General features: G+C 36.6%; 1 protein-coding gene across 1 annotated transcript in view; it reads left to right on the plus strand.

Annotated features, from left to right (window-relative positions):
- MDFIC (MyoD family inhibitor domain containing) overlaps nt 1-17244 on the plus strand; it is a 53500-nt gene that overhangs the window by 22811 nt on the left and 13445 nt on the right. The window contains 1 exon segment of the mRNA XM_063396705.1: nt 12787-13062. Coding sequence (XP_063252775.1) covers nt 12787-13062 — 276 coding nt within the window.

Raw genomic sequence — 17244 nt, forward strand, 5'->3', positions numbered from 1 at the left:
AATTTTACAGCACACTATGAAACTCAGCTTCTAGAGCCATGTGATTATGTGAGATTTAAATTTTCATAAAATTAAAAAAAAAAGTTAACCTGGTTTTAGTTTGCAGCTACTGACAAAAGCAGAAAGTTAAAGACTGAAAATTGGGAAAACCAATAAAAAAGATGTATTTAAAAATAAAATATTGGTGATTTTTGAGTAGTTTGGCTTCTCTGTACCGCACTGGACAGAAACAGGAAATTTTGGCTAAATTATCATAATGCTAATTAAATAAAAGGTAGTAGAGAAATATTCCATTGTGAATTGTTAGTTCTAGCAGCCTCAGAAAACGTGATGGCACACTAAAATGTAGCCAGTGATGCTGAAGGAACATGAAAGAAAAGGCTGCTGGAATTAATTCCAAATGGCAGATAAAATGGCAGATTGCCAGGACTCTTCAGAAGAGGGGCTGTGGTAGTATTAAAACCAGTCCCCGTGGCAGTTGTTGGAGTGGTTTCCCAAGTGTTTCTGTTTGGGGCCAAGAAGTGCAAGCAGCGAGGCTGCGGTGTGTGCGCGGGGCAGGGAGCGGCTGCAGAGCAGGGCGCGCAGGCAGCGCCTGGCTCTCAGCCTGCTCAGGTGCTGCCGGTGGTGCCAGGAAGGCACCAGGGGAAGGTTGGTTGTATCTGATGGAGTTCCTGTCCATCCTGTGCTGTATGTTGGATCTTTGTGGGTAAGAGAGGCTTGCTGTCTCAGCTGTGATTTTTTAAAGCTCTTAAACTCTAAAAGGACAAAAAAAGGCAGCTAAATTCTAATGCTTTCACTTAAAATGCTGTTTCTTTTCTTCAGCCTATTGTAAAGACTTGTAGCAAAATGTTTTTAAAATGTATAAATGGACATCTTTCAGTATTGTGAATAATACTGACACAGCTCAGATTTCATTGCCATATCTGCACTCTATTAAAAAAGAGTAATTGTGATTAGTGTGCAAAAGGAATTCCTTTCCTGTGAATAAAGAGAAGTATGTCATCTAAATAATACAAAACAGTAAGTTTAAAAAAACCAACAAACTGTGTTGCAAGAAGTACTATTTCCAAGCATGGAGCTAATTCAAATTTAAATGCTACTTTAAAATATTTTTAAACAAAAGATGAGCCAAATAAACTTCAGTGGGTCAAATTGCATAGTTTTATAAGTTGAAAGAACTTTTTTTAATCGAGAATGAAAATAATTTCATGGGTAATGATAAATGCTTTTAAACATGCTGGAATGAGAATAATCCCTATCTACATGTTAGAGATAAAAACTAGTATTTTACTGTTAATATTATTTGGGTGCAACAATTTCATAGGGAATTATACCTTGTTTCATGAACAGAGTGGAGAATCAGAATTTTAGCTCAGTTATGAAATGAAAGAAAAAGGTTTTACAGGTAATTTTATCCCATTAAAACAATTTATCTATTTCTTCGGCTAATCTGATGCTTTCCCATTGAGTTAATGCATTTGTTTCTCTGAATTTTTGTTCTTGTCGCTGTTGGTCAGTGATGTGACACTGTATTTTTCTAACAGCACAGATTTGTAACTGTGTGGCTCAGATACCAGAGTTTCTTGTGTATTGTTTAAGCAGCTTATGCTTTGCTTCCTTTCAGGAAACCAAGTGCAGAGTTTTTACAGGAAATTTGGTCTTCACCAGGCATGGTCAGCAGTCTGACTTTTGCTCTGAGGGATGGACCTGAGAGCAACTGGCAGAAGCTCATTTAGCTTTTCTTTTTATTACTATATTGAATTCACGTAGTCGAGGTCGTTATGAAAACTTGGCCAGGATGTGTGGGTTTTTCCAGCCAAGTCAGAAAGAGGTCTTGCTAGATGATTTTGGTAGAATGTGATAAATAAGCCATTAAGTGAAAAAAATTGCCTTTTTTCCTTAGTATTGGTGGCAATGATTGCATGTTGAGTGCATTCAGTTTTGAGTTTAACAGAGCTCTCAGTTGAAAAAGGTTTATATTCAGAAATACTCCATTGCCTTTTCCCTTAGCATATGAAACAACTGTTTTTGTATCGAAGTTAAACTGCCTGTGGGGTGGGGTGGGGAAGGGAAAAAACAGTGAGCTCTGATACAGAGGTTCAGCCTTTTAGTCCATGGTTGCTTGTGGCTTTGACTCTAGGGAAGAAAAAAAAGAGAATTTGGGTTTTTCAAGGACTCTGATAAGAGCACTTTTCAAAGTATATTCTCAAGAGTCTTACTTGTACAGCTTGCACAAAAATATTTTGGGTTAGATGGTGCCTTATCACTTCAAGGTACACCAAAGAGTTAGTTGAAAGGTGGAAAAAGAGCTCTCTTTTCTGGGTCATGCTGGTGCCAAGCTGGAGCATTAGTGGCATACAGCAGCCCATGAGACAGCACTGGTGGCAATAGCTCTGCCTGTACTTTCTGAGTGTGATTCAAAATCCTCTGGTGACCTGGAGTCCCTGGAGTGCTTTGGGGTGGGGAAGCCCCACTCATGCAGCCCATGGGCATAGATGGCAGGTGGATTGGTGAGGGGTATCTGGTACCTATCTGCTAGACCCTGCTTGCCATAGGGGAATTCTTGCAGCTGAAGAACATCCATAAATGAGACTAAATCTTCTCAGGGTGTTGTCTGTGCAGACAGATGCTGCTTCTCTTTCTCCTCACACTTTGCTTTTTCAGGATCAGGAAATAGGTGGATGTTTGATGCTCTCTCTACTGTGTTTCCACATCTTTTTTGCTCCTACTGGCAATTGCTCTGTTAACTATGAAGTCTGCAGTTATGAAAAGATGGGTCATGAAGAGTTATTATTGTGGATCTCAAGTCCTCACCCTGCTTTCTGACACAGAATTTCCATTTTCCATTGTGCTGCTATTGCTAAATGTGTCGGATTTTTTTGGCTGGGGCTCCAGGATCCTCTCTGACATCAAGCAGAAGGGGAGCTTTTGCTTCAGCACCTGATCACTGTATAAGTATGAAGTGTTTGTTATATTTCACTGCTTATCTACTAATGATTTGTCATTTAATTATTTTCTTACTTGTAAAATCTCTAGCAAATACTTCAGATCTACTGGGATTTTACTTGTGAATTTTTTTTGTTTCTTCCATACTCTTTTCTGCCCTCACAGAAGTGAAGTGGCTCAGCTCACTATGTATTTTTTCCCTTTGTCTCCTTCCCCTCCAGTGCTGTCTTCTTCTGGGTGCTTCCTATCTGCTCTTTTTTCTTTTGATGTTTTTGCCCAGCTATTGTTTTAATAATGTAAAATCCCAAGTTTTAGCCTGTTATTTGTAGTTACTGTCCATTTGCTACCCCTGTTACATTTTTCTTGCAGCTGTGCTTTCTTTCTTTCTTTAGTTTTCTGGTACTTTGTATCAGCCAATGCCAAACTTAGCATCGGCTGTAGGTTGCAAGAAAGAATAGCAGAGAGAAAATAAGTGCAACAATGGAATCAAAAGCTCAGTTATCTATTTATATATGACTATATTTGTACTCATGTTCTGTGTTTTCCTGCCACCTTTTTATATAATCCTCTCTTTATTGTTGCTATTTTTTCACTCCTATTTTTGATATCTGCAATTAGTATTGTTAATAGTAGCATTGGGTATTAAAATTATAGACATTACAAAAGATAGTCCACTGAGAGCAGGTGATCACACTTGAGGTAGAACACTTTCTAGAATCTTCTGAAATTCTATCACTTACATGAGTTGAGGAGTAGAAATCAAGGGAGCAGTGAACATTAAGGGAGTTTCTCATTCCAAGCATTTCCTTTCAAGTTCTCTTTAAAACCAACACAGCCAGTTTATATGGATTTTTTTCTTTTGTGTGAGTTTAGCTGACCACTGTAATCTTGACATCTGGACACTTGGCATATATGGTCAGTGGAAAATAAACCTGAACTCAGAGTATCTTCTTGCTCAGAGGTGAGTGCTGAATGGGCTTGTCTGAGGAGCTGTTGCCTCACCATCCCACATTCTCTCCTGTGGTAAAACAGAGCCTAGTTTGTCAGTGCTTGCTGGGTTTTGAGGAAGGGAGCAGGCGGTGCTGGAGGCAAGAGGACCTGTTTGTGCACTTGCTTAGGTTATGGCTGTTAATGACGCTGAGGTTATCTCTCCTGCCTGGTGCATCCTGCTGTGCTGCTTATGAGGCAATACCCAGCAAGAGATATCCTGTTGTTTGTAGCTTCTCTTTGATGTTTTTCACTTTATTTGGGAATGAGTAACACAATGGTGAGGGGCATCAAAACTGTTTCAAATATTTGAGACTTCATGTGTCAAATTCCATGGGACACCAGTGTGTCTTTATGCCGTGGTATTGTGCTATGCTGTAGCAGGTACAAATAGCATAACTGCTGTAATGTCATGCCAACAGCTTGGATTACCTTTAGTGGTTGATTTGATAAAATTTCTTTTAAAATTAGAGCTCCAGGAGCAAAGCATTCTGTTCCTCAGTGAGATGGATTATATTGCATTCCTAGTGTCCTTTATCATTTCAGGGCCTGTCTTCACATTTAGGAATTTGCTGATTATTTGTGTGGAAGAAATAGATCTATTTCATTACTTTAAGAATTAGCAAAGAACTAATTCTATGATTCTTAATGCATTGGTTATTCACTTCTCAGATCCAATTTTTACAAGCCACTGTGCATTATAAAGAAAGATGTAACATCAACCGATCAAACAAAAAAAAAAAACCCGAGTAGATGAAGATGCCTCTTAATAAATTATCTCTGTAGAAAACACAGGACAAAATAACTAAACTTCTCATCTTAAATGAGAAAAAAAATTCTTAAAAAAACAAAACCCCCCCAAACCCCCCACGAAACCAAAAACCAACCCACTAGCTGCAACAACAAACAACCAAATAAAAAGCTAGCTGCAGTAGTAACTACTGAATCTGTCAGACTCCCTAAATATGCCCTAGGAATATTGGAATGGTGACCACTAGAAAACCTGCCATTCCACGTCTGTGCAACTGTTACCACTGCAGTACATAGTTGTAATGCTGAGAAACATAAGAGCACATACAGTACAATTCTTTTCCAGTCCTTTCAGAATGGTGAGAAGAAAAATGGATGCAGAAATGTTGCAAGTGGAAAGTTGGCAGTAAAATTTCCTGCTTTTGAATGCAACATTTTGTAGGGATTTATTCCCCAGGTGTTTGGGTGTCTGTTACCTCTAATGCCCTGGTTTGTGTTTAGCTCTCGGCATTCTGTGGTGAGTTCCTGTTTGTTCTCAAGAAGTGACAAACTGCTACAGTAAGAACTACATTCAACTTTATGTAGGTGTAGTTTTACAATCATCTCACTGCATTATGTGAATTATCTTTATTTCTAATTATATTACAATTTACCAAGAATTTTCAGATCATCTGCAAAGTTTATCATAGATGACAATATTGGCAGTTTCAGAAAAAAATGTCGCTAATGATGGCAAGATGTGTTTGATAAAGAAGAATAATTTACTGACAATCTAGTGCTAATTAGAAGCCAAAGGGTATTTTGATTCTGAGATAATTGTTGCAAAATAGGTAACTAAAAATGTTAGGGGATTTACTCAGTTTAGCAAAGATTTAAAATTTGCTGTTGCAGTCATTAAAGAAAATTGGTGGGAATTTGTTCATTTAGCAAAATCACATCAGGAAGGATGTAGGATTTGTAAACAGAGAAATTCATTCCATATTTTCAGTTGGAATGCTTATCAACTTTGTAAACCCTGGCTACCAGCCCTTTTCATGCTTCCCTGTGGTAACTGCATCTCTCTGGGTCTGTCAAAGACATCTTTATACAGCTCCTGCAGCCCTTCAAACAGTGTGTAAAGTCCTGCAGTGCTTGTGAAGGAAGGCACCGCGGGTGTCTTTGCACAGATGTGAGTACTTAGGGCACTGCCTTGTGCACTTGTGTTGCTTCTCAGCCCATAAACAGATGTGCACACCTTTGCCATTCTTGTCCACCCTTCACCAAGTGAAAGCTGACAGGATAAAATGTCTTTTCCCTTTGTCCCCTGCCAGCCTTGTTTCTGTTGTACCAGGTGTTCCCTGGATGTGCTCTCAGACATATTCTAACAAAGTGTTCTCAGTGTGGGTCCTGTAAAACTCGTACCAGCAATTTTACCACGGTATTTTCATTACAAAGGACATCCTGTTTCATAATAATATATTGTATTCATTTTGAAGATGTCCTCACATCTTACAAGAAGGAATTCTAAAAAGTGGTTGATGCTGTTAGTTGATACTTTGTTTTCTTTGTAAAGTCAGCATGGTATAAAAAATTCAGTGTAAAAAAATGATTTTAAAAGATGGATGGTGCCTTGATGGTACCTTGTTATTTAGTTAATGTATGCCTTCTGTGATATGGTAGCTGCAGTATATGCTATTTATGTCCCAGAAAATATTCAAAAATAATTGCTGACAAAAGCCACTTCACAGGTTGACTCAGAGGTACATCTTGTAATCTGAATGTTAATATTCTGGATAGCTAGATAGAGAAAACTACTGATGTAGTTTGAAGAGCATATTAGAGACTAGTCAGGATTTAGTTAGAAAGTGGGGATGGAGAAGGATTGAGATACTTGAGTTCTCCCAGTTTCACTAAAATTTTATCCTTATTGAGCGTATAACACATACAATATATAACATTTCTTGAAAAGTTAAGATTTTTCACTAGTCAGTGGGAAATGTTGTCTTTTATATCTAAAGAATTTATGTTTTCTCCATAAGTAACTTAGAATCGCCTTAATTTTACTCTAGAATTCAGGCAGCCCCTGGGTTTGCTGTGCAGTTCTTGACTGCCATCTGCTTTATTTTCCCCCTTAAGCTTAAATCAGTGTTACGAAGAAGCACTGATAAAAACCAGAGGCCTGATTCTTACCTACCTTACATGTGGTCTGTTCCATGTGATCCATGCAGAGGGAGTAGGAGCAGTGTCCACTGGGATAAAGCCGTTCTTCCAGCTCAAATCAGTGTGTAGATCTTGACTTTCAGTGTTAGTGGACCCGATCAGGACCTCTGTATTTCCAAAAAAACCTCATCTTCTTATTGTGGTAGCAACTGTTTTGGGAAGACAGAAGTGTTAAGAATACTGTCAAGTGAAACAATATGTTGTATTTTCTCAATATTTGAAAGTACTGTTTACAGTTTGTTACAGGAGTTGTGCATTTTATTCTTCCCACATTCACTTGCAAAAATACTGTTTCTGTGGCCTGATTTGTCATCATAAACTATTGTGTCATACATACAGAAAAAAATTGTTCTTACCTGTCTGGGTGTGTAGTTACATAACCCAGGCTGTGAACTGGAAAAGTATATTTTCCTTCACTTTCATTGGCCAGACTAACAAACTCCACGGGTGTCTGCATCAGCTGCTTTGGAATTGCTTTTGATGTGATTAGGCTACTAATTAACTGTCTCAATTCTTCTCTCCCTCCTGATGTTTTCTTTTGATTCACTTTGACTCAGAGGAGTCTGCATTCAGTGTATGTTTGTTTTTGTGTTTTGTCCAAAATCCCTAATGATAGCTTAAACTATTCTCTTTTGGTTCAGAGTTTCCCTCCGTTGACATACATTTTTCTGTTAAATGCATGCATCATAATTTTTCTGTTAAGAACTGCTGGGACTTTGCAAGGTGTAAAGACAGTCAGGGTGCATATATATGTGCATATTTGTTTAAAGTGTGCTGAGGGTTTTACAGTCTGAAATAGAATGTGCATAGTTACTTAAAACCATCAAAGAACCATAATAAATATTTACTACTTGAATTCACCAGATAGTAACCTTACAATTAAATGATTGTGTAAAGTCAGTTAAATAACAGCAGAAGTTACTATACTAAGGCCTACTTTGCAAGGAAACCAACGATAAGGAAGTGTGAAACACGCTAATAGATTATATGCTATAGCAATATATTGCCTTTTTATTGCCTTTCCACAGGCAGCAGATTCATGTGCAGTTATTACTACCTATATTATCTGCTAGTTTTCTATCAAAAAAGATTCAGTCTATTGAATCATTAATCTAATATTTATCATTCTTATTGAAAATCCACTAGTGTTAGCACTGTATAAAATATTGACTTAAATCTACTGGTTTTGCTAAAGATTAAAAACATATTAACCTGAAAAGCATGGTATTTCTTAGGACATTTTGAAACTACTCATTGTACATGTTTGAAATGACAATTTTTCTATGTTGTCTGAGGAATGATTTTTTTTCTTAAATCTTCAACATACAGTAAGTGACCGGTACCATCCTGATTTGATGATGCTGAATGTTCATCCAACACACATTTGAAATTTTGATGTGTATTGCATTAGTTAGGGAATATCAAGAATAACATTTTTGCTCATACATAGAGTGTAAAATGGGATCTTTTGTAGCAGCACACGGCCTGTTTAGAATGATATAACAGGCGCTGAATGTTCACATATCAAACAAAATGCCATCTTTCTGTAGAAAAGAGGTGTCAAAAAGTTTCTTTGTACCTTTAACGCATGTGATTATGTAGTACAAAATGCAGAGTTTGTAAAATTTCTTGAATATACAGGCAAAAAATGAATAATTCAAAACAACTCATAAGTTCTACATTCTATTGTATCTTTTATAACGCAGGCAGAAGATAGCATTGTGTTCCCAGTAGAGCTGAATTTGCACAAGTTACACCTCGGAAAATGCCAGATGGTCTATGGTCTACTTTTGAGAGCTGTCACATATGTAAAGATTTGAAAAAAGAAAGACAGCTGAATGAGAGCAGTGGATCATTAAAGAGAGAGTGAGAGTCCCTGGGTATCACTGTGTTTTAAGAAGCATTGTGTCGTTCTCCATATTACACCTTTTTTTTTTTTTTTTTTTTTTTTTTCTTTTAAGATATACACAACCTTTAAAAAATAAGGTAAAAATATTTCTGTTCTAAACTGAGTGGTTGTGGTTTAATCTCAGAACTGTCAATTGCTTTTGTTCTTTATGCTAGAATGCGGTCATATGGTTCCTAATTGGTTTCAAGTGTGTTTTAACCATAAGATTCAAGTCTCCCTGGTGCAAAATTATCAATAAAGTTAAAATAAATTTAAATTGAGATAACTAATCCATTTGGGGTTTTATTCCATTTTGATTTGACCTGTGTATCACACGTGAATTCTGTAAAGCCAGTCAGCTAAAAAGTTGTATGTTAATGCTAAAAGACTCAAGTAAGAGTACTTTGGGAACAGGATTACTTAATAAAAAATTAAAATTAAAAAACAATAGAAAAGTCCCTAAACCCTTAGTGAAAATAATAATAAAATCAAAAACCTATAACTGTTCAGATTTCCAAGATTTTCCATTTACCCACAGTTTGACAGAAACACACCTAATTTTGAAGATTAAATTTTGGTTATTTTGTCAACTTACTGTATTGTAACAAAGCCCCAAAAATATACAAACCGTTTGTAAGCTGCGTCCACCAATGTAACTGGTTTAGGTTACAGATGTCAGTTTTATAAACTGACATTCAGGCATAGAGAATTTTTAGAAAAGTCTATTATTAGTGTTTATTGAGGAAGGTTAACTGCTCCCCAGCAATTCTAGTTCATTGGTACAACTGCACTGCTCCACAGCAGGAAATCATAGGCAATGCAGGGAGAGGAAACATCACATGAAACATGAAAAACACTGTTCCTTAATGACAAAATTTGCATTTAAGTGGGATAATGAAGATAAAACTATGGGATGCTGTGGACATAGACACTGAATTTTAGAGAGTATATTTTTATTTCTGATATTGGCAAGGATTTTTGACAGTGATTAGGTCTACACTGACCATTTTTAAAATGGAACGAATAAGATTCGATTTTATAAAAAAATTAATTTGACACATACATGGAAAGAGACTCTACATGAAGGGTTCCTGGTAGTATACTTTTAATAATGCTTATTCAAATAGGAGAAAATTCCCTAAAAAATTGTTTTGGGACCTTTATGACAGTTTGGAAATGTTAACCAAGTAAGTAGTGATGGCTTAAGTTTTAGCTTTCATATTTTCCAGATTGTGTACTGCATTAGTATATAACTCTCAACTTCATATAAAGTGTTGGCAAGTTCTCCTCACAGTTTAGCGAGACAAAACAATCCTTTTCCAGCCTAAGAACCAATGACACTGTTACAGCTTCAGGCCCAAAAGCATAAATAACAGGGAATTGAGGAGAGCAGACTGGAAGGATGGGACTTCATAAGCTGAAGCTGTAATTGGACAATTGACCCCAGCATGTAAATGAATCAAACCTTACAAAAGTGTGAAAACTCATGACCCATTATCCATCTTGCATCCATCTTGGGTCCATCTTGGGTGTAGCCTCACCAGACTGTTGTACTGCCCAAGGTGTATCCTTTGAAGGCCTTTTAATAAACACCTACTTTATTCCTTTAACTCTGTCTAGCCTCTGTTCCAGGTAGCCTCTCTAGGCATCAGTTACACAAAATGAATTCCAAAGCGAAGAAAGTGCCTTGCTTATGCTTCTGTTCGTAGGTTTTACAAACACTAATGCCAAACTGAAGGAGAAGCAGTTTCAGCACTGTCAATAAAAAAGTCTTTGGGCAACAGTTCTTGAGGTCTCAGATAGTGTCCTCTTGTTTTGTTGTTGGAGCTTTCTGAACAGTTACTACTGGTAATGGAAGGGAATGATCTTTGATCTTTCTATTCCCTATAACATCTTTGGGGACTCTAAAACATTAATGGTTCCCCCAGCCCTCCCTTTCTTTCCTGCAACACAAAATTATCACTTTGGTCAAGTACGTTCAAGCAGGGTTACTCTGACCTAGATAAATTTGGGCAGTCAAGGCTATCTTCTGAAAATATTAGTGGCAGTGACTAAAATATCAAGAAAAACATGAACTAGTTCATATTTAAACTATTAGGAAAAAGAATCCTTTGTTGCCTGTGAGCATGACCAGAAGATAAAGTTGAAGATTTGTGTAAAGTTTATTCTGGAAAAGTTTATGATTGTGGAGAAAGCAACCCAAGAATGATGTTAGTGTTCTGGATAGAAGGAAAGCACTGGGGGTTTGTAAGGCAAATTTAGAACTGTGTCGTTTTAGAGACCATGTTGGTCTGTTTGTCCCAGTAGTATTTGTTGGAAAATTTGTTAACTGGTACCTGAAGTGATCAGCTGAGTTGTTTCTTTTAGAACAAGCTACCTATAATTATATGTATTTTTACCTTGATACTGTGAAATCATCAGAAAATGGATATGAACCATCTGAAAAGAGAATGAGCTGCTTTTCCTTACTGCTGGCACTAATTTCTCATCCACTGGGTATCTAATAGAATCCGGACTTTTTCTTTGACGTAACATTTTTAAGTAGGTAAAGATTGGACTGTCTGAAAACCTCTTTATATCCAAGTGTGATGCAGTAGTGTTTTGATTAGGAGAGATGATTGGGCTGATGCTTTTTGATTGTGAAATCTTGTCGTGTTACTGTATTTACTGTTTAATTAGTTTTCCCCCATGAAATCTACATTTTTTTTTCTAAATAAGTATTGTTAAATTGAAATTACCTTTTTTTTATTACAAAGCTTTACATTAAAAAATCATGCATCTTTTCTTCAGTTACAGACTAAAGAATCATAGGAAATCCCTTTTCCATTTTGTTACAAATATTCTCCTTTATTCCTGTACTTTATTCTCCTTTAGTCTCTGTACTTAGTATCCTGAACTGATGGGAACTCCTGTCAACAGTAGCTTAAAAAATGGCCAAGTTTCATGCTTACTCATTAGAATGAGTATATAACATGTACTCTCACAGACTTAGCCAGGTCAGAGCAGATTCTTGCCTTGACAGGGTTGGTTTATTTTATTTTATTTTATTTTATTTTATTTTATTTTATTTTATTTTATTTTATTTTATTTTATTTTATTTTATTTTATTTTATTTTATTTTATTTTATTTTATTTTATTTTATTTTATTTTATTTTATTTTATTTTATTTTATTTTATTTTATATTTTATTTTATTTGTTGTTGTTGTTGTTTGACCATTTTAGTGTTTCCTTTCTCTAACTGGTACATTAAAGTCATCTCTAAGATTGTGATTCTTTGATGAAGAGTATGGAGGGGGCGGCTCTGGCTTGCCACAGCTCTGTGGTGTTTGAATGCATGTTCCTTCTGGTTACCTCTTCCACAAGACTTGGGAATTTGGAAATTTTGGGATTTTGATTGGTTTTGTACTTCTGAGTAATCCACGATCTTTGTGCACTTAGGCTCAAACTTGTTAGTTACCTGGATATTCCTGTTCTTATCTAATGTACTGGTCAGTGAGGGCTGAGTGTCAGGGGACCCCTACCACATCTCTCAGGTTCTTTTCTGAAGGCTGGCAGGTTGGCCAGCCTGCATCTTAACCCATGTGGTCTGTATGTTTACTCCTACACTTTTTCTCTCATTTGGGTGTATTTCATACATTATTTGTTTGATTCCCTCAACACAAGTTTACCTCAGTTTTGCTACATTCATTCCCAGTCTTGACTTTTTCCATTTCTTTCTTTCTTCAAACTGCTTGCATTATTCTCTCTGTGTAATTCACAGAGCCTTGCAAGCCTTTCCTTGCATTGCCAAATGGGGAATCTAGGCCTCATGCAGATGTGAGGTGCTTTTTTGAATACCAATAATTATTTTTCATCTAGAGATATTTCTTGCTTTATTGTCTTGGTGGGGAAATGTTGACTTGTCAACTGTTTTTAGATCAATAACAGCAAGGAAAGTTGCATTCCCAGTCTAGCCTGAAATGTTCAGTTATCAATTAATAATTTCAATTAACACTTTCTTTCTTGTACTTTAAGCACAACCTCAACGTTTGCCTCAGCCAAATACTTCAGCACTGGAAAGGAGTGAGGAAGAAAGTGGCAAAATCCAAAATGGCCATGTGGGTCTGAGTAATGGAAGTGGAATTCACAACGGGGTGAAACACATGCCTGCAGACAACAGAAAGCTTTCGTCTCCCGTTTCAGAAAAAATGCACAGAAAAATTCAGTCCACCTTGTCTGTCAACAGCAATGGCAGCAAGAAGAGTAAAATAAGCTCTGTGTTTTCTCAAAAGCCAGGTACTTCACCAGAAGGTAAGCTGATATTCTTATTAAAAAACCCAAACTGAATAAAGACCAACCAAACTTCAGTAAAAATTATACAATCAACTGAGAATAATTGAAGAGTGTGACTCATGCTCCAGAAGCAAATAGAAGTTATTAAGATAAAAGACAAGCTTCTTTCCCAAAGGAAAATATTAAGTATTTGAAGGAAAGGGAAGGAATGGGAGAGTTCTTGCTTTCAAACGTTTGGTCAACGTGATCTGATAATGTTTTAGTCTCTGTACTTAGTATCCTGAACTGATGGGAACTCCTGTCAACATTGTCACACATGCACCAGAAAAAAACCATTAAAGTACTAATGGTTCAAAGCACAGTAAATATTTAAATCCAGCAATGGCAGGCTCCATAAGGATAGACTTTGCTTTTGAAATGTTTTGTTAGCTGATAGCCTGACTAGCTGTGAGGTCTGAACACTAGATAATAAAACAATGACCTGTGCTTCAGTGTTCAGCGTGCCTTATGCTGTACTGGGGATGTAGGTAATGTGCACGAAGAAGCTTCATACTCCTGCATAGCTTAAATAAGCAAAAGTAAGTAATTTCTCTTATGTTTTAGCTGTGTCTCTGTGCTCTCACTGCTTGCATTTACACTCATGGTTCCAGAGGTTCTGAGCTTCTCAATCCACTGCCCTCCCAGTAGTACTAATATACCCAATGGACTTTGCTACTGCCCTTAACAAGGAGAGTGTAGAGACTCTAGAAATTTGATTGGTTTGAGGCAGGTATAGATGTGACTGGTTAAAAAAAGACCTCTGGAGTGAGGGGACAGACACAGATTCTCAGAGGAGTGGGAGATGGTAGTGTTCAGTGAAATGGGGAGGATTCTCAGCATAGATGAAAGGATGAGGGATCGAAGGACCACGCGCAGCGGCCTCAGCGAAGCATCCTGATGGCAGTGGAGTGACTCCTTTTGACTTCACCTTCTTTAGTCAAACTAACTCAGTGAATCTGTGTATCCAGAACAGCTTCAGTCAGACCTTTCCATGGGCTGGTCCATCTTGCTAGGGTTTATTTTCAGGTTTATCTTCAAGAATCTACTCTTACTTTTCTGTTGTACTTTTAGTCCTCTAACATTTTTTTCCAAAATTCCAACTTCATACTTGCTGTATTCCCTTTTCTGTTACATGAAATATACTTACATAGTTCTCAGTGCACTTTGAAAAGAGGTATCTTTAGAATCCTATGATTTGTTCATGTGACTGGAACAAAGTGCAGGCCTCTGAATTTTAAGAAATTCAACCTCTGAAAAAAACACCAAACTGTTGTTTCAGAGGCAGTGCCTGCCCTGTTCATTCCCCTATACAATTCATTATGGCAAACATTTCCTTTTTTCTTCTAAAATTATCCTGTAATAAAAACAGTTGTTGGGGTTTTTTTTCTGTTTAATAACTGAATATAATTATGTCAAATTACTAAGTTATTGAGGAGAAAATGAATATCTTTAGATTTAGCTTTAAATTCTAATGTCTGATTTTAATATCCCAAACAATTGTGTTAGTTGCCTGAAACTGCCATCATGCAATATTTTTATATACAGTGGAAATGTTACCCTTAAAGGCATATCTGATTAAAATATAGATAATTAAATGGTGTTGTCACATTGTATAACTTGCATTCTTTCAAAGCACAGAAATACAGGATAGTCCTATTGTCACACTCAATTTCACAAGTCACCTAATAGCTAGGGTTAAATATAGTCAACACTGTGCATCTGGCATTGCAGTGTTCTCCTTTTGAATGTGAGAAGTTGGATCTATGCTCCGAGTAGCTTGTCCCATTCTGCAAATGTCTGCAGCTCCAAGTTTTCTTTTACTCAATCTGAGCAAAGCACAGGTTTTATAATGCAATGATTAAAGTATGTCTGGTGTTTTGGAATATGCCCATTAGGGAATATTTATTTTTAAAAGTGATTTTCTGGTTTTGAAATTTATTTTGCTTTACACTTCTCTGACAGACATGTTTTATATTTGTGTAAATCATCTGCATGCACACGTGTAGAAGCCTTCTGACAGCCTCTTCAGCTTTTCTGTAAGGTACCCTATGGGGCTACATGACAGAACTATAGAAGTAGTATTCTTATCAAGCTGTTGCCTTTCAGGAAGTATCAATATACACTTTATTTGCTCTATCATCCCAATCTTTTAGAAGGTGCACAATCAGAAAGTCTGGCAACAGTCACTTGAAATATCCAAATTAACACAAAGAAGGGAAAGGGAAAAAAGATTTGGTAATAGGTTAAAAATAATTGTGCTATTACTACAAGTCATGTTAACCCCTTATGACTACTTCAGGAAGCCTGCATTATGAAAACCTGATATAATTAGCTCAGTTACTTGTTTAAAGAGCTATAATTGCATTTCAATCAGGAATATATGCATATATGTGTCACTCTAGGACAATATGCTTGATAAATATATCTAATTTTACTAAACCAGAAGAGTATATTAATAAAGTTCAGTGACTGAGGATTGCACAGACATCCTTTCAAAATGGTATACATAATTTAATTTGAACCTAACTTCTGCAGCTTCCTTCTATAATGAACATTTTTGGGCGAAGAGGCATTTTTCTAAGCAGTTGCCTCTTCTGATTCAATGACATTTCTGTAGAGGCTATTGATACAGCTTAGAGGAAGATGGAAAAGATAGAAAGCAATTGAAAATTATTTGTGAAATTGCTTAACTACTTGGCTTTGCTTTAACTTTGTACCATGTTAACATGTTAACCTCATAAGCCACCGGTTGCTGCTGAAGAGTTGCTGGGTTTGAATTTACTTGAAGCTGTGTATTCATATTCAGGCACATATATATATAGAGAGAGTGTAATAATATAACTTCTAGGCAGTTTTTTAAATGGTCTTATGCAGAAAAAGACAATATTTATTTTGTACTGTGAGTAATAAATCACCTGAATTAACTCACCTGCTTAGTTTACTGTAGCATTCAGAAAGTTCTAGTAGAAAGAAACAAGGTAAATTTGTACACTTTCAGATATTTCAATTCACTTTAATTTTGCTATTCTTTATGTAGTACCTTGGATTTTATAATCTAATTGCTAGCCTTGTTTGTTTTTTTAAACTTGAAAATACACACCCTGTATTGTTACTTCATCTGCGTTGTCTTCCTCCTAGAGTATTCTGGTCTGTTTTCAGTCATGAGACTAACTGAATTAAGTGAAGGAAAGAGGCCAGAGAAAAGGAAAAATTATGTCCTCAAAAGGAAGAGAAGTGAAAATTCTGGCTGACAAGCTGAGTTTAAACTATAGGAAGGAAAAACCATTCTTCATTTTTTTCTTATTCTCTCCCAAAATCCTCATTCTTCTTGATTCTTCTTAAAAGACAAGATGTGAATATTTCTGGAGCACCAACACCTGACTGTAATGCAGTTTTTCCAGGTCTGGTACTTTGCTCTAGAATGTTGTATCTGTTGACAGAACAGAAAGCCTGGAAGGGCTTGAAGCAGGATAGAATCAAACTTGATGGGCTTGGCCCCCATCCTGCACAGGAGCATGTTCGGGCTCATGCTTATTTAAAATGTAGCATGCTGCTTCATACAGTGCAGATTTCAGTATATATACTAGAAAGCTAAATGAAGGTCAGTATTACTTTACCCTGGGTAACACATCTTCCCGTGAGGGTTGGTACTGCTCCTGTTGGTCCCCAAAGTACTAGGCAGACCTAAGACAAGCTGTGAAACCTCCCAGTCTGCCACCCCTCAAAAATTCACCCACTACAGTCAAGAAATCTTTTATTAATTGTTCCAGCTGAAAACTCCCCTTGTGCTCTGGTTCACATCTTGTGAGCTTTTGGAGGTGAATTTGGGAAATCTAACAAACAGGTAGCAGTATTAAAAAAGCTTTAAAAACTCGTTTTTAAATGAGTCTGTAGTATATGTGGTCATATCAGCATTCCAGAGTATGCTGGTTAGAAACACTCACATCCAGTGAGACTTAGGAGGGTATGAATGCACTCACCAGTTCTGCTTTTCCTCCACATCTATTATTAATCTCGTATTGTCCCTGAAGAAATCTTACTCAGCTCCATAACTTACACTACAAAAAACCAAAGGAATTATGAAATAGTTGGAGTTTCACTCCTAAAAAGCAGTTTTTAAACACTGTTTCAGTTCTAAAGATTTTTCAAAGGGACTGGATA

This window comes from Prinia subflava, chromosome 4 (genome assembly GCF_021018805.1).
Source record: "Prinia subflava isolate CZ2003 ecotype Zambia chromosome 4, Cam_Psub_1.2, whole genome shotgun sequence".
In the NCBI taxonomy this organism is placed as follows: Eukaryota; Metazoa; Chordata; class Aves; order Passeriformes; family Cisticolidae; genus Prinia; species Prinia subflava.